At 48.8% G+C, this 22894-nt stretch overlaps 1 protein-coding gene across 1 annotated transcript in view; it reads right to left on the bottom strand.

Moving 5' to 3' along the window:
* The window catches only part of LSM12 (LSM12 homolog), a 35251-nt gene extending 17216 nt beyond the window's left edge, over positions 1 to 18035 (bottom strand). Inside the window, exons 1-2 of the mRNA XM_055133286.1 lie at positions 17837 to 18035; positions 15664 to 15797 (exon numbers count right to left, since the gene is read on the bottom strand). Coding sequence (XP_054989261.1) covers positions 15664 to 15797; positions 17837 to 17960 — 258 coding nt within the window. The 5' untranslated portion in view covers positions 17961 to 18035. The remainder of the gene's footprint in view (positions 1 to 15663; positions 15798 to 17836) is intronic.
* Positions 18036 to 22894: the final 4859 nt, after the last annotated feature.

The raw sequence follows: 22894 nt of genomic DNA, 5'->3' as shown, positions 1-22894 counted from the left end.
TGCATGCGGCCGACCTGGGTTCGATTCCCAGCATCCCAAATGATTCCCTGAGCACCGCCTGGAGTAATTCCTGAGTGCAGAGCCAGGAGTAACCCCTGTGCATCACCAGGCGTGACCCCAAAAGGAAAAAAAAAAAGAACTGGATTCAATCCCTTCACCACATGGTGACAAACACTGCCAGAAGTGACTTCCAAGCATAGCCCAAGGAGTAATACCTGAGTGAGCACTGCCATATGTGGCTCACAAACTAAAATAACCCCATACAAAAAGATAATAGCCCAGGGGACACAGCGAAACCTCTCCAACTAGGTTTGGATAAGATTATTTGTTAAATCGCTGCACTGCAGTGAGACCAGGAACATAGCTCAGAGGCTCAGGGTTTGATGTCCAGCAGGTAGCTCATTCCCCCCAAGCACTGGCAGGTGTGGTCTCCAAAAATAAAAGCACAAAAGATAAACAGCAAAACTATGCTATCACACAGGTCGGCCTTTAGCCATAGTCAGTACAGTGATACGGGAAAAGTTCATCTTTATCTATTAACTAGTTAAAAACGACTTGTCAGTAAAGCCAACAGCTTTTGCTTATTATCCGCAATTGTCACTCCACACTATTCACAGGTACAGCATACGAGTAACCGGGCCTCCTGAACACCAACGGAGTAATTTCTTGGTGTGAAGCTGGTGAAAGGAACACTGCTGTAAACACTCCAGGCTGGGCAGAGCTAGAGGAAAAGCGGGCTGGAAGCGAAGCTGAAACTGGATCGGCCAACCTACCTCTGAAGAGTGTGAGCTCAAATTAGCCACCTCAATGCCCTGAGGATTACAGAACTAATGTGAGTGAAAGCACGAGGTGAGCTTAAAGGACGGCACAAATGTGAGCTGTTAGCATCACTTGAACAATATTTTCAACAGAGAGGTAGCTCACAGCTTGGTTCTGAGAAAAACTACATACGATTTGAGAACATGCATTGCATGCAAGAGCCCAGACTTGGTCTTCCTCACTGTGCATGGTCTCCAAATCCTGCTGGGAGTGACCCACGGGCACAGAACAGAAAGCAGCGCCCAGTATCCCTAAGTGTGACCCCAAATCAAAATTCACTGTCTGACCTTCCTTTAGACGATGAGTTCAGGAGCTCTCTCCCTTCTGGTTTTCTGTTAGAGACGCTGTTGTGACGAGGGAGAGAGAGATAGGACAGCGGGCAGGGCACCTGCCACAGGTTTCAATCCCGAGCACGGCACCTGGTCCCCTGAGCACTGCTAGGAATGATCCCTGAGCACAGTCAGGAGTAAACCCTGGGCACCACCGGGTGTGGTCCTACACAGACCAGAAGACCTACACACAGGATCTCTTCCACAGTGGGAGAGGAGTTAAGTCGGGAGGCCCCACGTCTACTATTAACGGCGGATTTCACTCAGTGAAGAGTGAAAGCGCCACTTCTCTGTCTCCTGGGCACTGAAAAGAGCAGATACAGCAACGTTTAAGAACAGGAGTCGGAGGCTGGGGTAATAGCACTGTGGGTAGGGCATTTGCCTTGCACACGGCCAACCCGGGTTTGATTCCCAGCATCCCATACGGTCCCCTGAGCATCGCCTGTGGTAATTAATTCCTTAGTAACCCCTGTGCATCACCAGGTGTGACCCAAAAAGCGGAAAAAAAAACAAAACAAAACAGGAGTCAGAGAGAGTTCAACGGGCCAGAGAGATCATTCAAATGGGCTGAGCACACGCCTAGATTTGACTCTCCGAACCATGGTCCCTAAGAAGTGCCAGGAGTAGCCCCCAAGCACCACTGAGTCTGGTTAAAGAAAGATAAATTAATAAAACAGAATAGTCAACTCCTTAGCTTCACGAGAGAGAATACAGCTAAAATTCCTGCTTACCACTCACGAGCTCCACAACCCTAAGCCAGGTATGTGACTTCATATGGGGCCTAGCTACTGTTGGCAGTTCCATAAGATAAACATGTAGGGGTTAAGTATTTGCCTTACACACAGTGAAGCCAGGTACAATCCCTGATGCCCCATGTGATCCCCCAAGCACAGCCAGGAATGATTCCTAGTGCAGAGCCAAGATTTAGGCCAGCACCACCAGGTGTAGCCAAAAAAAAACAAAAAACAAAAAACAAACAAAAAAAAAAAGCAAAAGTTCAAATACCAATACTGAAACATACACTAGTACCCTCCCAGAATGAACAAATTCCAGTTTAGCTCACTGTAGTTCAGAAAGTTACCAGTTTCTAAACTACAAAGAAGACAAATTGGATATCTGCTACTTCACAAATCACCATTTAAAGTCACACCCCATCTAACTACCAGTTATTCTTTAAAACCCTATCCCACGGGCCCAGGAAATAGCTCAAAGTGCTGAAGCACATGTTCTGCATCTAAGAAGCCTGGGTTAGACCCCAGCAAACACATGGCCCTGGAGTGCTGCTGGCAGTGACCTGTGAGCTGTGAGCAGGGAGTAGCCGCTGAGCACTGCCAGGTGTGGCCCCCAAACAGAAAGGATCTGCTCCACCGTTTCAACTAAGAAACCGTCTCTAAATTACTCACTCCTCTATGACCTATGGACCCAATTTAACCAGCTCCCTGTTTTAGATTTTACTAACCAAGCCCGTTTATTTACAAGAAATATGACTTTTTGCTACCAAGCTGCGTAGGTGGCAGACTGCACCGCCGGAAAACCAAGCCTAGGAGAGTTGCTCTCAGGCCCGGCCCAGGAACTGCTTCCCCTCGCACACTCACAGCCCCCTGATCACACTTATCCTGCAGACTGTGATCGCTTAGCTACATGATACTCTCCCTTACCACCTCCTAGTTTCTTTGTCTTTGTTTTTGGGCCGGAGACAGGGGTGGGGCCAGGGAGGGAGAGGCTACTCCTCTTGCCCAGGGTTCTTCCAGGCGGAGATCATTCCTTACAGTGCCAGGGATCAAACAAACTAGGGCCTCCTGCATACAAACCAAGTGCTCAGTGCATTAAGCAATCTCCTGGGCCTAAACATGAGATCCTTAAAAGCCTAGCACTGTACTCTATCTCTCCAGCCCCACCAGAGTCTTTTTGACAGTGGCAATCACTCTACCTCTTTGACCTTACTTGACACCATTTCATGCGTCCTCTAGTCACTAAACAATGATAGACTCTTCCTTTTCATCCCACTGGTATCTTCCCCACCCTTCTGTAAGAAAACAGCTGTCTGCTTGGAGCAAAACTTGATCTCGAACCTGATATGGTGGCCTTTATCCTAATAAAGCAACTCAGTAAGTCAGTTTCTGCAAGTCAGAAGAGTTGTGGCAAATCCTGGTTTGAGCCTCAGCACCACATTTAGTCCCCCAAGTACTGCCAGGAATGATCCCCAATCAGAGTGAGGACTAAGTCCTGAGCACTGCCATGTGTGTCCCGAGAACCAAAGCAAAACAAGAACAAAAGAATCTTGCTTTTAGACAAGTAGTTATTTCCACTCCCACATTTACATGCTATACAAACACCTACACCCTACCAAAATGCATGTCCAAGCTGAGAATCAGCTGTCCAATTCACTCGGTGATAATCCTATACCCAACACATTAGGACCAAAACACTGGCAAGGAGCTGGCTACAGAATGGATCCGTGAACACAGGCTGTATCTCTAACTATCAAACTATTCCAAGAGGGGCTGGAGCAATAGCATAGCGGGCAAGGAATTTGCCTTGCATGTGGCTAACCTGGGTTCGATTCCCAGCATCCCAAATGGTCCCCCGAGCACCACCAGGAGTAATTCCAGAGTGCATAACCCAGGAGTAACCCCTGTGCATTGCTGGATGTGACCCAAAAAGATGAAGATGAAAAAAAATCCCAGGAATGTACTGAAACTTGGGAAACTAACTGGGGCAGGCAAAAAGGCAAGATAGTACAGTGGCAGGGGTGCTTGCCTTGCCACCTTCAACCTGGTTTGATTCCCAGCACCACCTGAGGTGCCCCAGGCCTCACCAGGAGTGATCCCTGAGTGCAGGGCCAGAAGAAAGCCCAAACACCCTGAGTGTTTCTGCAAAACAAAATCAAAAGAGGCTGGAGCGATAGCACAGCGGGTAGGGCATCTGCTTTGCACGGGCCTGACCCGGGTTCAATTCCCAGCACCCTATATGACCCAGTGAGCACTGCTAGAGGTAATTCCTTAGTGCAGAGCCAGGGCTAACCCCTGGGCATCGCTGGGCGTGACCCAAAAAGCAAACAAAAGCCAACAGAAAACAATAACAAAAAACAAAAGATTATGCTAAATATTATCTTTGAAATACTAGTCAGTTCTTGCCCCAGCTACTTTCATCACACAAAGGTAAGCCCTGATGGTGGTTCATTCTCTTCCTACCCAACAATGTAAGGGTTAAGGGTGGGCCCAAGACCACTCCCAGCTCTTCGGAGCAGTGCTTTGCGACTACCAGGGCTACACTTGGCCAGAATCAGAGCCCCCCACATACTAGGCATGTGCTCGGCCACCAAAGTATTTTTTGTAGCACTGATGTTAGTTTCCTTTGAAGAGAGAGAGAGAGAGAGAGAGAGGGTGGGAGAGAGAGAGGGAGGGAGGGTAGGAGGGAGGGAGAGAGGGAGGGAGAGAGAGAGAGATATCAACTTTGTGACCTCCATTTTTTGTATTACCAGGTCGTTCTACCCGCAAACCAATCTCTAAACACCATTATTTTGGTGGGGGGATGTGGGGTGGGGTGAGGAAGGAGGTTGGCAGGCCACTCTGGGCAGTGTTCAGGGCTTCCTCTTGGCTCTGTGCTCAGGGAATACTGGAAGGCCTTGGGGGACTCTCTGCGATGCCAGGGTTCAAACCCGTCTCTGCATGCAAGACAAGCACCTTAAGCTCTGTACCATCTCTCTGGTCATCCAAAGACCACATTTTTTTTTCCTGGGGTGAGAAGTGATGTTACACCTGGCCTGCTCGGGCCTTACTGCTGGCTTTGCAATCAGAGATCACTCCCGGCGGAAATCGGGGAAGCACATGGGGAACCGGGGTTGAACCCAGGTTGGCTATTTGAGAGGTAAATGTCTTACCCACTACAAGCTCGCCTGCCTTACAAAAAATTTTTTTTCTTCTTGGTTTTTGGTGCCACCCCCAGTGGTGCTCGGGGCTTAGTCCTGGCTCCTGCGCTGAGACCATTCTTGTAGGCCTCAGGGGACCATATAGGGGGGCAGGGGTTGAACCTCTGTCAGCTGCGTGCAAGGCAAAGCCACTGGACACCATTCCAAGCCCCAAAGATCATTTTTAAGGGTCATTCATATCTTCTCCAATTCTGGGGCTGATTGTGAATCTGTTCTTATTGGCTCTATGTGATCAATCACATTTTACAAGTATGGAATAAATGATTAACAAATGGGTAAAAGCGGTTCACAGATCATTCAGCAGTTGGGTAAAGGAAGTAAGATGCCTTTAACTATGGATTCCAAGTTTCCATCCTCTGTCCCTTTTCCTGTCTCCCCGGGGCCACAACAAATACCTCCTCTACTCTATTCCAACTTGGAAGGAACATTAATGAGACATCTCATTCGATGCACTTACATTAAAAAAAAAAAAAAGTCTGCTCAGTCTCAGAAGTGGAAAGCATGGCGAAAATCCTAATTCCTGTGATTTCTCTACCCAACAGTCAGCTGGTCAGTGTTCACTTAAGTAGGCCTGAGAACACTGAACTTAAAAGTCAAGTTGAGCCCATTTCTCCGCGCCCGCACCCCCAGAATGACTGACGAAGAGGACGGAGCTGCTTGGGACACCGGCAGCCCACCAGCAACCTGCACACAGCATCTATCCCACTTCTGAGCACAAAATGGAGAGACGCACCCAAGTGCGCGGCGCGGCTGGCGGGGGATCGAGGGCGGGGAAGTACCGGTCTCCGCCCACATCGGACACTTAAAGAGAGTGCAGCCACGTGGGCTTTCCCATTTCTCCGCGCCCGCACCCCCAGAATGACTGACGAAGAGGACGGAGCTGCTTGGGACACCGGCAGCCCACCAGCAACCTGCAGTATGTGACTTGAGAGTTTCCGCCAGGTCCCCCGTGCGGAAATCTCTCTCTCTCTCTCCTTCAACTTTCTCCCTGGACTTTAGACAGAAACCCAAAACCGCGCGGCCGCTGCCGCGGCCGCGCAACTTAATGTCATCTTAGTATCAGCAGTATGTAATGGTTCCTTCTTAATGGGTCGGACTTTTGTGGGTGTTCCTAACAAGAATAGTAAGTATTTTGTTGAAATATTGAAGGCAATCAAAATGGTAGCCATCTCTCTAGACTGAACTAAGCTATATCCCCACGCTGGCTGAGAAGAAATATCCTTCTTTCTCGGGAAGAAACGTGGCGTGGTGTCAAACATAGTGTGATGTCCATGAAGCAAACAGACCTGGTGGCGTGGGAATGGGAAATAAGGGGAAAAATTAGGTACATGGACCAGCGGGATGCTGGTGGTATCTCGAGCCGGAGCCGATATCAGCGCAAGAGCTTTGGTTCCAGAAACTGCTTCCAGACACTCTACTAGACTATCAACTAAGCCAGAGCCCCACGCCGGCTGATGACGGGAAATAACCATCCTCTTCGGTTTTTTTTCCCTTTGTCAGACAGCGTGGCGATTACTAAACAGGCGTGAACTCGGTGGCGCGGGGCAAGGGGGAAAAAGAAAAGTTATGTAACAAACAGCAGGACTTAATATCTCTATATGCTTAGTAATGGAGAATTATCAAATGCCTCATTGGCAATAGGACTGTCTTTTTCTTTTTGGGGGGAAACCCCAGCAACGGTAGTGAGTTGTGTGTTGAAACATGGAATGTAATCGAGATAAGCGCAAATGAAGTGAAACCTATCACGTATAAGGGTGGGGACTAGGGAGGTGGGAGGGGGCGGCAGATAGACTGGGGGGGTTGGGAATGTAAGATGGGCACTGGTGAAGGAAGGGGTATTTGAATATTGTATAACTGACATAATCCTGAGAACTTTGTAACCCTCCACTTGGTGATTCAATAAAAAAAAATTAAAAAAAAAAAAAAAAAAAAAAAGTCAAGTTGAGGGGTCAGAGGGATAGTACAGCGGGTAGGGCATTTGCCTTGCTGATGCGGCTTCCATTCCCAGCATTCCATATGGTCCCCTGAGCACTCCCCGGAGTAATTCCTGAATGCAGAGCCAGGAGTAATCCCTGAGCATCTCTCAGTGTGACCCAAAATGTCAAAAAAAGAAAAAAAGTCAAGTTGAGGCTAGGAAGACAATACAGAGGTTAAGACACTTGTCTTGAGTGCTGGAGCGACAGCACAGCGGGTAGGGCGTTTGCCTTGCATGTTGCCGACCTGGATTTGATTCCCAGTACCCCATATGGTCCCCCGAGCACCGCCAGCAGTAACTCCTGAGTGCAGAGCCAGGAGTTAGCTCCGTGCAACTCTGGGTGTGATCCAAAAAGCTTTAAAAAAAAAAAAAAAAGAAGGGGGGCTGGAACAATAACACAGCAGGTAGGGCGTTTGCCTTGCATGTGGCCAACCTGGGTTCAATCCCCAGCATCCATATGGTCCCCCGAGCAACGCCAGGAGTGATTCCTGTGTGCAAAGCCAGGAGTAACCCCTGAGCATTGCCAGGTATGACCCACCCCTGCAAAAAAAAAAAAAAAAAAAGCCAAAATGATCCCCTGTCAGTAGAGATACCTGAACACAAAACCCAGGAGTCAGTCCTAAGCACTGCTAGGTATCCCGTTTCCCTACCAACAAAAAGATCAATTCAAGTCGACTCTGGTCATTAACAAGATGCCTTGAGAGGGGCTGGAGCAATATAGCCCAGCGGGTAGGGCATTAGCCTTGCACACGACCAACCCGGGTTCAATTCCCAGCATCTCAGACGGTCCCCTGAGCACCACCAGGAGTAATTCCTGAGTGCATGAGCCAGGAGTAACCCCTGTGCATCACCAGGTGTGACCCAAAAAAGAAAAAGAGAGTGTCTTTTGAGGACCTGAGGAGATGATTCAAAGGACCAGAGAACATGCTCTGAAGGTGTTCTGGGTTTTGACTTCTGGCCACACCCAAGGGTACTCCGCGTTTCAGGGTTTATTCCTGGCTCTGTGCTCAAGGATCTCTTCTAGCAGGGCTCAGGGGACTGTGTGGGGTGCTGGGGAATGCACCCGAGTTAGCTGTGTCAAAGTATTACCTCTATGGACCCAAGCCTCGAGGAGTGACACATGTGCTCTCCTGTCCCCCACGGCACTCCACCCTACCAAACTGCTTACACTATGGCGTTATTACTGGTAATCAGTATAATTTTTATTTCCCCCAGTCTTAGGCTGACAAACTCTGGTATCTGCCAATCAGTCCAATGCCAGGAAGACTGACAAAGGAGATCAAGTCAATGTTCCTCAAAGTGCTCCATCTCTGTCACACTGTGTTCCTGCCTCCACCCTGCTCCTATTCCATAGTGAGAGAAGCACTGGTTCGTTATACTAAGCTCACAGAGGATTAAACTAGATGTCTGACCCAATCCTCGTAACAACTTGAGATACTAATATCTCGTTCTTACAATGAGGAAACATACCTAACAGGTCAGGAGGTGGAGATGTGACTATGAAGACCAGTCTGGTTCCTCAGTTCTTCTGAGAGGACCACACTGCTTTTGACCACCCAACAGCGATGCTTTGTCTCTTTTAGGTATTTATAATCATTATAGATACTCAGATACCCATTTCACCGAATTACTCTATAAGCTCTTTGGACCATGCACATAGTAGAAAAATCACAGAACTCTGCCACTTAAGAATGGGACCTGAGAGGCCAGGAGTGAGGGCACATGCCTAACAGGTGTCTGACCCGCGTCTGATTCCCAGTACCACATGATCCCCAAGTATCACCCGGGTCACCCAGATATCCCAGGGCCCCAGAAACATCACATCCTCAGGCCCCTGCATTGAACTGCTGGCACAGTTGGCCGAGAATGCCCAGTGGGGTCTCCTGGACCTCCCGAGTACCACTAGGGAACCTCTCTACCCCCAAAATACATCAGATTAGGCAGGGAATGTAGTTCAAAGACTTGTTTGTATTCTCAAAGAGGCCCGGGGTGCAGTATCTAACACTGGGGGAAAAAAAAATCAGATCTGAGCTCAGATCTTAACTCTGATCATCAGCTATATGTCCTTAGGCTTGTGACTGGTTACATCAGACTCAGTTTACTCTTCTATAAGATGGCAATGACAATAGGGGGCTTGCCTCCCATGAGGCAACCTGGCTCAACTCCAGTGTCCTCGATGGTCCCGCGCCCACCAGGCGTAAGCCCAGAGCACAGCAGGAAGTAGCCCCAAACCACAAAATAAAATAAACAATAGGGGCTGGAGTGATAATACAGTGGGGAGGGCATTTGCCTTGCATGTGGCTGACCCAGGTTTAATCCCCGCCATCCGATATGGTCCCCAGAGCACTGCCAGGAGTAATTCCTCAGTGCAGAGACAGGAGTAACCCCTGAGCACTGCTGGATGTGACCCAAAAAGTAAAAAATAAAACAAAAAATAAATGACAATGAAATCAAGAACATACGAATTGTTAGGATTAACGTTCTACTGCTACTTCAGAATATGACATGTAAATATGTTAATTCTACAATATTAGCCATATTACATAGATCAAGTAACTGGCTGCTAAGTCTATTTATATTTTTGGTTTCTGGGTCATATCCAGCCCTGCTTAGGGGCTACTCCTAGCTTCGGGGTAGCTCCTGGCAGTGCTCTGGGGAACCATGCAGTGGCAGAGACTGAAATGTAAGCCATCAAGCTAACTCTCTGGCCCCATAAGCCTGGTTAGTGTGTGAAACAAACACTCTAAAGGTCTTACAGCACTGCCCAGTGTATGCAGAGACATGCCCAAATTCCTTTTAACTATAAAGCACTAGAAAAATGTAAGGCACAGTCCCCAGTGAGGCTTACAATCTGTGCAAAATAGATTATTGGTAAATAATTTAATTAACTTACTAAAATTTATTAAATTTAGTAAGAGAACGTAGTTATTACTAACATACCCCAAATCCTCTCCTGAGAGAACTACTAGCCCATGGGCAATCTTCATTCTCAGCACACAACCCTATTTTAGGCAACCCTGTGCCTCCCCCACCACAGGCTCTCACCCTCAAGCAATATTTAAGTCTTTCTTAGGACATCAGCTAATAAACCAAAGGGTGAGTAACCTGCATTTTATTTAGGGTCAACTTTCCCATGCTTCTGAAGTCTGATTTAAATACTCTGGTGTTGAGGGCCAGGAATGTAGCTCAGTGTTAGAGCACTTGCCTTCCTGGTACTATACACGTAAAAATATGAATTAAATGCCTACGTCTTACAGCCCAGAAATTCAGAACACTTCAGCAGAGTACAGTGTTACAAAGGAGAATATAAAATTATTTTCTACTTTCTGCAGCCCCGTCATCCTCTCCAAGGATTCCTCTTAATCCTGCTGTGTAGATAGAACTTTTTTTTTTTTTTGGCTTTTTGGGTCACACCCGGCGATGCACAGGGGTTACTCCTGGCTCTGCACTCAGAAATTACCCCTGGCAGTGCTCGGGGACCAGACGGGATGCTGGAAATCGAACCCGGGTTGGCTGCATGCAAGGCAAACACCCTACCCACTGTACTATCGCCCCAGACCCACAGATAGAACTTTTTAACCCTAATTCACAATAAACTGCCAATCAAAAGCAAAACAGGTTCGTCTCTAAGACTGGCTAATTCCTACTTTCTTTAGTTGACTAGAATGAAGTACCTCCTTTTTTAGGGGACTGGAAAGAGTTGGGTAGGACACTCAACTTGCATATGGCCAACCCAGGTTCGTCCGAACTCCATATGGTCCCGAGCCTCGCCAGGAGTGACCCCTGAATATAGTCCGGAGTAAGTCCTGAGCACTGCTGGGTGTGGTCCAAAAACCAAAAATAAAGTCTAAAAACAACAAAGTTTCTCAGGAGGGTCTGACAGATAAGCCCAAAGCACATCCGGGTGTGGTCCAAAAACAAAAAAAATAAATAAATAAAATGCTTCTCAAATGAGGGATATTGCTCAAAGGGCTGAAGCACAAAGAGCCCCAGGTTCAATCCCCAGCATCACCAGATGTGGCACCCAAGAAATAAAAATGCCTTCTCAGGGCCAGGGATGTCTGTACCTCGCTGGCAGAGCACATATTTGGCATGTAAGAGGACCTAGTTCAAACTCCAGCATCAAAATAACCCACCCAAGTCAAAAATTAAATATAAAATGCCTTCTCTTTCATTTCCTGCTGGGTCAAAGTAAACAAGTATATTGATGTCAACAGGTTTAATTAAACACAGCACTTCCTAGGCCAGCAAGGAGTCCACATTTGATGGCACCTTTCTCTTGGAAGGCCCCTAGACCACAAGGCTCAAAAGTTTTCTTCCAAGAATCACAGAGAACTTTGCTGACTGTGCTTTCACATGCTTAAACAATCCCCATCTTCGAAAATGTCAGTAAATCCTGGCTGGGAACAGACCTTGAGCGGCAGAGCACAAGTTTTGTAAAAGCAAGGCCCTGAGTTTGACTCCCCTGGCACTGAGGGTGTGGCCCAGATCGCCTCTGGTGGACCAAACCCACAGGCCCTGAGGACTAAACCCTCATGCCCACATCTCAGAAAGTAGCCCCAGGGCTGCCTTCCTACCCCAGCACCATTGGGTGTGGCCCTACTACTGGTTGAGCCAGAGAGACAGTACATCGGGTAGGGGCTTGCCTTGCACATGGGCCTTCCTGGGTCTAATCCCCAGCATCCCATATGGTACCCGGAGTGCCGCCAGGGGTGATTCTTGTGCAGAGCCAGGAATAATCCATAAATATCTCAGGTGTGTGACCCAAAAACAAAACAAAACTACTACTGGTTTTCTCTTCAAGTCTGTGTTCTTCCCTGAACATGTATCTAGTTTGTTTCTATCTTTGCTCACATTTTTCCCACTAGGGAAAAGCCCATGTTCTCTCTTGAACAGATATTCCCTCTCTTTCTCTCCCCTCACATCTTTCTAAATAGGTTTCGCTTAATAAAAACTATCTTGTGTCACTAAAAAATATATATATATAGAAAACTACTACTATCTACAGTCACGGTCTTCAGAGAAAATAATTTTTTTCTTGTCTTTTTTTTTTGGGGGGGGGTCACACCCAGCAATGCACAAGGGTTACTCCTGGTTTTGCACTCAGGAATTACTGGCAGTGCTCAGGGGACCATATGGGACGCTGGGAAACAAACCTGGGTCAGCCGCGTGCAAGGCAAACGCCCTACCTGCTGTGCTATTGCTCCAGCCCCCCCCCCCTTTTTGACAAGAAGGTTTGGGGCCATAGCAGGCCGTGCTCAGGGCTTACCGCTGGCAGTTCAGGTGACCAGATGTAGTATGAGGGATCAAACCTGGGCCAGTCATGCACAAGGCTCATGCCTTAACCCCAGTACAGAATCTCTGATTCCACGAGATAAACTTTAAAAACCTTTCAAGCCACATGTGGGGCGACAGAGAACTCAAAGGCTGCATAGACGCATATGATTTGCACGTAGGAAGCTGTGTTCTGATCCCTGGCACTACATGGTACCTGGGCACAACAAAGGCAAGAGAGTCCTCAGCACTGCCACATTTGACCCCCAAACAATCAAAACCAACAGAAAAAAACAAGCAACATGTCAACAGATGCCCAGAATATTTTCAGGAATAGCCTGTCAGGCTCTTTTAATTCTAATTGAATCCACGGAGAAATCCCAAAGCCTTCTCAAGGTTAGCTTCAAGGGAAAGCCAATATAGCTTACTCATAAAACTTCTCTACAAATGGAAGAATGAATAAATAAAACCCAAAGATAGCCTTCCAACCTAATTTTAGTTTTCAGTTTCTGACTCTTCTTTTTAGCAAACCTTTTACAAGACTTGGCAAGTAAACCGCAAAGTGAGAAAAGTCAAGGTTTCTGGTATTCCCCAAACTATTACTTTTTCCTGCTTTCCTAAGACAGTGAGTAAACAACCAGTTTACAACAAGGCTAATAAACTACTAAAACCGCCTGCAGAAATCAAATCCCAAAAGGCAAAGATAATTGGCAAAATCACCAAGTTACTTGACCTGCAAATCCGAGGGAATTGCTCAACAGCTCTGACTTCGCACAGCTGCGCCCGCACTCCTCCAGCCCCGCTCTGAGCAAGAACGGCATTTGCTGGTCCCAAAACTTAGTGTCACTTTTATCTCAGAAAATCCTCCCTTTTTCAGAGCCTTCCTCTACCATTCACTGCAAGTAGCTATTTCATGTACACCAGTGGATAATTTAGTGTCTGTTTCTCTCTTACTGTTTCTAGTAAGCTAGAAATAAATCACTCACCTGATTCTACAAGATCTCTTCAGCATGGGGCCAGAACAGTACAGTAGGAAGGGGGCCTGCCTTGCACATGGCCATCCTGGCTTTGATCACTGACACCCCATATGGTCCCTGAGCCTGACAGGAGTGATCCTTGAGCACAGAGCCAGGGGTAAGCAGTGAGTGCTGCCAGATGTGCCCCTCCCCAAAAAATCTTATCAGGTCACATCAAAGAGCATCCAAATAGGCTAGCAAGAGGTATCTGACTTAAGTCACGTTTTCAAAACCGTCAGTTTCAGGCTGGGGAGGTATCTCAACAAGCTGGAGCTCACGCTTTACATGCAGGAGGCCGGGGTTCAATACCTGCACCGCACACTCCCCTGAAGCATTGAGCTGGGAGTTGGCCCTAAATACCACCAGGTGTGACCCAGAAAACAAAACTCTACAGATTTCTAAGAATGGAACATTCTGTACCCAGTCACCTTTAATATGAAACCCAAGACCCTCCCAAATCTATCCTTAGCTATCACTGTAACCAGAAAGGGAGCTCCAGATCTGAGCTCACTATGGGCTGTTCACCTCAGCTACACGCTGCTTTAGCGGTCTTCCGCTTTACTAAACTGCAGCTAACATACCACATTCCCGAGAGAGCTAGAAGGATGTATGTCATTACAAGGGAAAAAGTTTCACCACACCAAATCAAGAAAACTGAAGGCAAGGCAGGCAGCTGCTACAAAAACCAAAGATCTAACTTATTAACTACTCTGTGTAAGGCACTGTGTTACCAGTTATGAGCGAAAATATGGTCCCCACATTCAGAGAATAGTGTGGTGAGCGAGAAAAGCAAACGAGTGACATATAAACACGTGCCTGCACAAACATACCATAATTTCAAAGAAGATGATAGTGACCTTAGGACCCACCTTTATCCAGGACACACTGATCTATCTTTGTCTCAGTATAGAGAAAAGCACCCCCTCCTCTTTACTCTCACATATGTCTCAAAGTGGACTCGAAATGATGTGCCACCTTAGCTCTGCAGGAGGAAAGCGCGCTGAGAATTAGGGGGCAAATGACTCTAGTCTGGGTGAGCAGAGACTTCTCAGCAGAGGAACGGTTAAAGTGAGTACTCATGGCTCCAGTCATCCTAGAAAGAAGCTAGGAACAGTAAAGACTTAGGGTATTGTTATCACTGATCAATATGAACTTTGACCGATCGAACTACACAATCAAAAAAAAGCTATCTGGGGGTATCAGAGGTAGCTGAAGAGGCTGAGCACATGTTCTTCATGCAGGCGGCCAGGGTTTGATCCCAGTCCTCCCTGAACTCCACCACGTACGGTCCACAATGAAACAGAAAAAGGTACCTGGAATTTCCCAGAGATTAACTTGTATATCTACGACTAAAATACACTATACAATTGTTAAGACTTCAAAATGCAAAACCAAAGGCAAAAATGAACCAAGGTAGTGAGATTTTGACTACTACTTTTCCAATTTTTATAGGTCATGAATCCCTCTGAGAACCTGAGAACTATTCCAGAACCATCACCAGGAAACATACATGTGTGCACAGCAGCAGGACCACCGCAGGAGGGCCTCGGGCAAACCCTGCTACCCAATTCAACCCCACCAACGCCAGTTCACACATGAACTTCAACTTAAAAAAAAAAAAAACCACCAAAAAAAATTTCCATTTTAACCAAAGACAAAAGCAATCTCTTTTCTCTCTTCAGTTATGAGGACACATCCTAAAATCTTCTAAAGGAATCCAGGAATAAAGAAAAACTGAAGTGGTTTTTTTTTTTTTTTGCTTTTTTGGTTCACACCCGGCGATGCACAGGGGTTACTCCTGGGTCATGCACTCAGGAATGACTCCTGGCGGTGCTCAGGGGACCATATGGGACGCTGGGAATCAAACCCGGGTCTGCCGCATGCAAGGCAAACGCCCTACCCGCTGTGCTATTGTTCCAGCCCCTGAAGTGTTATGTTTTTTAAGTGATTAGAATAAGCAATTTTAAGTCAAAGAAACGGTGGGAAACATGGGGCTGGAGTGACAGTACAGCAGGTAGGAGTTTGCCTTGCACAGGGCCGTCCGGGGTTCAATCCCCGGCATCCCACACGGTCTCCCAGCACTGCCAAGAGTAATTTCTCAGTGCAGAGCCAGGAGTAACCCCTGAGCATCACATCATTGGGTAGTGCTCCCCCACCCCCTGTCCAAAAAAAAAAAGGGAAAAACAAACAATGGATGATGTATAGACCATAAAGAATTTTCTTCTCACCGGCCCCCACCCTACTCTGTATCATGAAGAACTAATGAGACTCAATGTCCCCACCAATTCCCCCAAACCACTCTCCAACCCCAATACTTACCTTACTTAGATTGAGTGAAGCTAGGGGAGGAGGGGTTTCTGTTCGGTCATTAATAATTTCCACTTCTGAAACATATTGTAAGTTTATGAGCAAGATGTCTGCGTGGTTGGGCTTGCCACTGGATGAGGGACATTCTGGTGAGAAAATAAAGTGAAGGAAACTAGAGGCAAGCAGAGGCCCCGCCAGACCCCAGAAGGAGTGGAGAAAGCCAATTCACACACAGGGCTTGAGTAGAGTGGGCCCCAAGCACGGCCGGGCCTCACCCAGGAATCGCAGGGCTCCTCAGGGAATGCCTGCCTGCAGCCTTCCTGCCACTCCCACACCAGAACTCAAGCTGCCCAAAGCCAGGCCTCGTCCAACCCTGGAAACTGCGCAAGGGTCTGTCACCTCCTGGCTAGCTTCACGGAGAAGCACACACAGTGTCAAGTAATACTGTGTGCCTTACACCTCCAAACACAGGAGACTGCCCTTTCTGGCCTGGACCTCAGACTCCACGCTGCGTCTTTAGAGTGCTCGGTCCACTTTCTCATATCTGAGCTTTCTCATTTTGCAGAGAAGGAAAATACAGGACTGAAAAAGAAATTCAAAGAGACCCAGTCCTTCCATCCATCCAATCTCTAATCATTGGTCAGCGGCTACTGTATGATGATTAAAAATACCTATAAAAGGGGCTGGAGTGATAGCACAGCGGGTAGGGTGTTTGCCTTGCACTCGGCCAACCCGGGTTCGATTCCCAGCATCCCATATGGTCCCCCGAGCACCGCCAGGAGTGATTCCTGAGTGCAGAGCCAGGAGTAACTCCTTAGCATCACTGGTCCCCCCGCCCACCAAAAAATATTTTTAAAAACCCTGCAAAAACTACCAGGGGCTGCAGAGAGTACAGCAAGTGCAAGTCTGTCTTGCACCATCTGACCTGGGTTCAATCCCTACTAAACCATATGATCTGTTCTGCGCCACATCCTTCCAATACAGCAACAACAGTAGAAGGTCTTATTTGGTTCAGGTTTGAATTCTAGTGCATAATACAACAAAAAGAAAAACAAAAAGAAAGAAATGAAAGCTCTGTTCTTGCTATAATTACTTTCAAGACAGCTTTTCAGGCTAAAAATCTACAAGTGGTTAAGCGAATTAAAAAAAAAAATACTTGTCATTCAAAGAAAGCAGACTGGGTAGTCAAGTTCCTTTTGGGAGATGCCATAAAGGATTATTTCTTCAGGAAAAAAAATTCCAACAAGGCCCACCGTGAGCTCAAACATAAGAAGGGGCAGCACATTCATAAGCCCAGGTAGCGCTTTGCTGTCCAGGTTAAGTTCCCAGGAGGGGTAGAGAAATCATTTCTACCCCCAAGACACCCCAGAGCAGCCAGAGACCTTAGTGGATCCCCGCCACGTCCCTAAGGGGCGGGGGTGACCACAGTCCAGGCTGGTCCCCGGAGAACTCTGGCACCTGTAACCCACAGCGCCGTGAAGCAGCCCCTGCACGCTGGAGGTCCAGGTTAGGTCCCCAATGCACTCACACAGACCCGCAGTCCCCAAGGGGCTGACAAAGTGTACAGTTCAGCACCCGCCAAGCCCTGGGCACCACGCGCGGTTACCCCCCGCAACCGGGGACCCCAGACCCCAACTCCTCCCTGCCACCCCTCCCACCCCGCAGTCCCTCGCGTACCGAACCCTCCCGGGGACCCAGCCCCCTCAGCAGTCACCCGGCTCGGCAACCCCAGCCCTAGCCCTGGCCCTGGCCCTCGGGGCGGCCGCGGACCCTCCACGCCCCCTCCTCACATCTGACCCGCCCCCCTTCCATCCGGGCTCCAATCCACCAGCCCCCCCACCCACCTCCACGATCCCCCCCCTCCTCCTCCCCGAGCGGCCCCCAACCCCCGCCGCCTCGCCGAGGCCGGTCGCGTGTCAAGCCCTCCCTCCACCCACCGCCTCCAGCTCGGGGCCTCGCGCCCACAAGGGGAAGGGTGGGAGCGAGCGGGTCCCCCCCCCTCCAAGCAGCCCGAGGGAGCGGCGGGGGGGAGGGGAGTGCGGGGCCGTGCGCATGCGCCCCGGCGCCGCGGTCGCCGGTCGCCCCTAGGCCCGGAGCGGGCCCCAGCCGCCGCGGCCGTCCCCCACCCCCCCACCCCCGCACACGCACGCCGGCCGGGCCTCGGGCTCCGCGCGGGGAAGGATACTCAAAGCCAGCATCTTGGACTGGTAGTCGAAGGCTACCACCTCGCCCTGCAGCCGCTGCTCCTGGCACGTCCGGCACGACACCTGGCTCCCGACGCTGAAGTACTCGCCCGGAGGAGCCGCCATCTTGGGAGAGCAGCCGCGGCCGGCGGCGGCGGCGGCAGCAGCGGGCGAAAGCCGGGCCCCCAGTGAGCGCCGCGCCGCGACGCACGCCGCGTGCTGACGTCACGCGCGGGGCGGGGCCTAGCGCCGGGCGGGGCGGGAGCCGCGGGGGCGGCGGCCTCGGCCGCGGCGGCGGGGCGGGGCGGGGCGGGGAAGGGAAGGGAGCGCGGAGAGCCCCGTCGCCCGGGGTCCCCCGTGCCTTTCCTAGAAGTGTGCGTGAGACGTCCAGATCCTGCGTGAGCTGCGTGAAAGGAGAAGGGGCAGGAGGAGGGAGCTGCCAGTCTCCGTGCTGGGCACACCGTGACCCGAAAGTTGAATGAATGAACGCACTCTTTCAGAATGAACTCTGTCGTTTGGGCAATCTGAGCCCGTAAGCAGGCTCGGGGTGCTTATACCTGCCTACCAAGCGGTGGTGGGAAAGAACACGAGCCAGGCAAGTAGCTAAGCTAGAGTCAGAATCCCACGGTTGTCTCTCACCCCATTTTGTGACCTTGGGCCATTAAGCCTGAGCCTGGTTTTTAGCTGCTGTACAATCCTTTGAGTTAGTCCTCAGGGTCCTCATTTTACAGATGAAAAGGAAGCTTTCTTTGGGGGGGTGGGGGGGGTGGAGGGAAACCGCACCCAGCTGGGGGTTGCTCCTGGCAATGCTCTCATGCAGTGCCAGGGATCTAACCCAGCCTTCTGAGTGCAAAGCGTTCACTGCAGCCCGTTGTGCTCTCGGGCCCAGAAAATTGTCCTAACTACGCTTGTCCATATTTCCCCAACGAGCAGGGATTTGGTCTATCTGTTATAAAGGCCATGTGAAGGCTGTGCCATTTGTTGCTATACTGTTAGCAACAAAATATTGCAAAATATTGCTGCAGACAGATTGGTCAGAAGGTGGTAATATATAAAATTTAAGAAGAGACTACCTAGCCCCGAAGTAGCTCAAAGGTTGAAGACCACATCCCTTTGAGATATAATTCCTGAGCCCTTGGGAGAGGAGAAACTGAGGCATCACCCTGAGAAGCGTAAAATGCAGAAAAGGAGAACCTTCAGAAGAATCTAATCTAGGAGATTTTTAAAAAAAAAAAAAAACTATCAATAGTGCAAAGCTTTCCCTGTGAAAATACCCAGATTTGTACCTAGAGAACTCCAGGGGGAAAAAAACCAAAAACGTGTTGTAGAAACCATGTGGAACCCGCTCCCCAAAGCCAGTTAGTGCTTGCTCTTCAAGCTGGTATTCTCCTTTGGATACGTATCGTTCTGTGTCTTTGCTTGCTTGCTTGTTTAAGGGTCTTTCAAACTCCAGTTCTCTCCTGAACAGATATTTTCTTTCCTCCTCCCCAGCTCACTTCTTTCTAAGTTTCATTCCATTAAAAACTCTTGCTTCGGGCTGGAGTGATAGCACAGTGGGTAGGGCGTTTGCCTTGCACGCAGCCAACCCGGGTTCGATTCCCAGCATCCCATGGTCCCCTGAGCACTGCCAGGGGTAATTCCTGAGTGCAGAGCCAGGAGTGATCCCTGTGCACCGCTGGGTGTGACCTAAAAAAAAAAAAAAAAAAAACCCTCTTGCTTCACTATTTCACCTCTTCCTGAAATTGTTTTCCATGAGAAAAAGGCGACGGGCCCAGAATGCCTGTGCCAGGTTAGAACTGACTTTCCTGCAAAGCACAATTTCTCACTCCAGCCTGGCTCCCCAGGGAAATCGGTGGTGAGAATAACCTTACACACCGTGCAGAAAAATGGACTTAAGGAGTAGCTTGACAGCTCTCTCATGGGGCTGGCAGGACACAAATGTCTGTGCCCTGTAGTGCTTGCAGCTGACCACCAGTCCTGACCCACACCATACTTTTCCCTGTGAACAAGTGGCCAAGGTGAGAGGAGCAGAGAGAAGGAAACTTTTTTTAAAATCAAGGCTGCCTTCCTTGCTCCCCACTTTAGGGAACCATCAGCAACAATACCCTGTGATATTACACATAGAGAGAATAATGAAATAATTATTAAAATAATAATGAGGTTATATGAAATAAGTGCACAAATGTCTTTAATAAATAATAGATCTGTAGTCTTTAATAAGTAATAATCCTGACTTTACTTAGTGTCAGGGGGCTAATGGGGTATTTAGGAGACTATGCAGTGCCCGAATCCAACTGGAAATACCTTCATGCAAGGCAAGTGCCTTAACCCCTGTACTATCTCTTTGGCCCTAAAACAGTTCTTAACATTAAAAACAAAAACGGAGACAAAGAGGACACGGGCAAGGCACTTGCTTTGTATGCAGCCAACCAGGGGTTGATACTCAGCATCCCTTATGGTTCCCTGAGCACCACCAGGAATAATATAATTCTTGAGTGCAGAACCAGGAATGCCCTCCCACACCAAAAAAAAAAAAAAAAGTAAATGAAAATAAGAACCATGGGACTAGACAGATAGTACAGCTAGTAAGTATCTTTTTTTTTTTTTTTTTGCTTTTTGGGTCACACCCAGCGATGCTCAGGGGTTACTCCTGGCTCTGCACTCAGGAATTACTCCTGGCAGTGCTCGGGAGACCATATGGGATGCCGGGGATCGAACCCGGGTCGGCCGCGTGCAAGGCAAACGCCCTACCCGCTGTGCTATCGCTCCGGCCCCAGTAAGTATCTTTCTTGCATGCAGGTGACCTGGGTTGAATCCTGGGTTTTGTGCCCCCCCCCCCCCCGCCAGCCCTTCGCCCCGCCCCATAAGCCTGGCCAGGAATGATCCCTGAGCACAGCCAGTGTGGCTCCAAAATAAAAACATTCAAAGTATCTATGAGACCTTGGGGTGGGGGGGAGCACGGAGAGAGACAGTGAGAAGAAAAGTGCCTGCCATAGAGGCGGGTGCAGGGGGTGGGAGGGAACTGGGGACATTGGTGGTAGGAAATGGACACTGGTGAAGGGATGGGTGTTGGAACATTATATGACAAACCCAACCACAACGTTGTAACTGTATCTCACTGATTCAATCAAAAAATATTTTTTTTAAAAAAAAAGACTTGTCGCCACCAATTACTATCTCTAATACATTTAAACCCCACTCCTATGGAGATATTTTGGAGCCCCATGTGTAAATAACCACAATATGGTCTTTCTCTTCTCCAAAGGAAGACAAGAACTTGCCCTGGCACTATTTAACCTGTACAAAATTCAAGTATTTTTCTTGCTATGAAAAAGACATCCATTTCTGAACTATTAGTGTAATAGTACAATCATTTGTAGTAGGAATGAAAATACCATTCTCAAGGGTGGAGCGATAGCACAGTGGGTAGGGCATTTGCCTTGCACGAGGCCAACCCGGGTTCCATTCCCAGCATCCCAGATGGTCCCCCAAGCACCGCCAGGAGTAATTTCTGAGTGCAGAGCCAGGAGTAACCCCTGTGCATTGCCGGGTGTGATCCAAAAAGAAAAAACAAAAAACAAAAAAACAACCATTCAAATAGCTGTTTCTACAGAGCTTGCCTGTCTACCCCCCCCAACTAGTCATAAGTAACTGTCATTTCACTTTTAATGTGGCATTGTGATTATAGGTTTTCAGGTCTGCCATGGACTGTTAAGAAAGCCTTCCTGGAGGAAGTGACAAATTTAAGACCTGAAAGATGAGAGGAAGAGGAAGAACTATTTTAGGCAGAGAAGCTGCACATGCAGCTCCCTCTAAGTAGTGAGAACTTGGTGGTTTCTAGGAACATAAAGTAGCTCAGAACTCAGGAATATTATGAAATGGGGTGTGGGACGAGGTGGTGAAGGTTGAATCTAGAGACCAACTTTTCGGACTTAGAAAACCCAGGATTTCTCCTCAGGATAACTGAGAAACACGTTTAGCAAAGGAGTAAAATGAGATTTCTCATCAGCTTCCCTTTTTAGTTTGTAAAATTCAGCACTTTCCAAGAACCCAGATTTACATTTTCATCCACCCAACAGAAAACTCTCCAGGAACTAAGTTGCTGGAGGTAGGTACAGAGAAGAGAATTCACCCCAATAATCTCCTCCCACCCCACCTCTGCCTCTGGGCATGGCCTGGCCCAGAATAGCTTTCTATTTTCTGTTCCTCCACGATTATTCCAAATATGATCGTGGGTGTGGGCCCCTCCTCTTTTTATAGCAGTCCTGCTACTATCTCCATATTTATCTGCCCAGCGGGGTTCTGGAAGGCAAGAGATGGGGGAAGGACCCAGCAAGGCAAGTTTAGAACTGGATGTGGCTTGAGTTGGGAGAAGCATAAGCCTTTGCAAGGCTTTAATAGAACACTCAGAATCAAGAGACTTGTCTTATCCGTCTACCTCCCAAACGATGCAGCTGGTGGGGCCTGAGTCCAGTAGGTAGGGCGTTTGCCTTGCGTGCAGCCCACCTGGGTTCAATTCGCCACAGCCTATATGCTCCCATATAGAGGAACCTCTGAGAGCAGAGGCAGGAGTAAGCCCTGAACACCACCGGGTGTGGTCCAAAACAAACGCAAACTACAAAAAAAAAAAAAAAAAAAAAGCTATCTTGGGGTCGAAGGAGGAAGACACGTTTGCTTAGAAGGGTGCAAATTTTAGGCTTGGACCCAGGTTTCGGGCTCTGCTAGGGAGGCGGAACCACGGAACCACACACTCTGTCTCAGAGATTATGTGTTGGGGGGTGGCGGAAACATGGAGACAAGGCGTTTGTTTGGCAGGAATCCTGGCCCTGGAGATTCCACGTCCACGGATGTTCACAGCAGCAGCAGCAGCAGCAGCTGCGTAGGGGCGCCGGGAGCGCGGTACAACCCACAGCTCGGTCTCTCCCTTGACCCGGAACAGCAGCAGGAACTGCCGGCGCGATGCCCACGTGCCGGCAATCGCGGCCACGTGGGGGCCTGCGGAAACGCCTTCGCGGAGATTTGTCCCCTGCGCTGCCCGGTAGCGAGGCAGGCCGCCGGGG

Source organism: Sorex araneus, chromosome 3 (genome assembly GCF_027595985.1).
Source record: "Sorex araneus isolate mSorAra2 chromosome 3, mSorAra2.pri, whole genome shotgun sequence".
NCBI lineage: Eukaryota > Metazoa > Chordata > Mammalia > Eulipotyphla > Soricidae > Sorex > Sorex araneus.
This window is presented reverse-complemented; position numbering and strand designations above follow the sequence as displayed.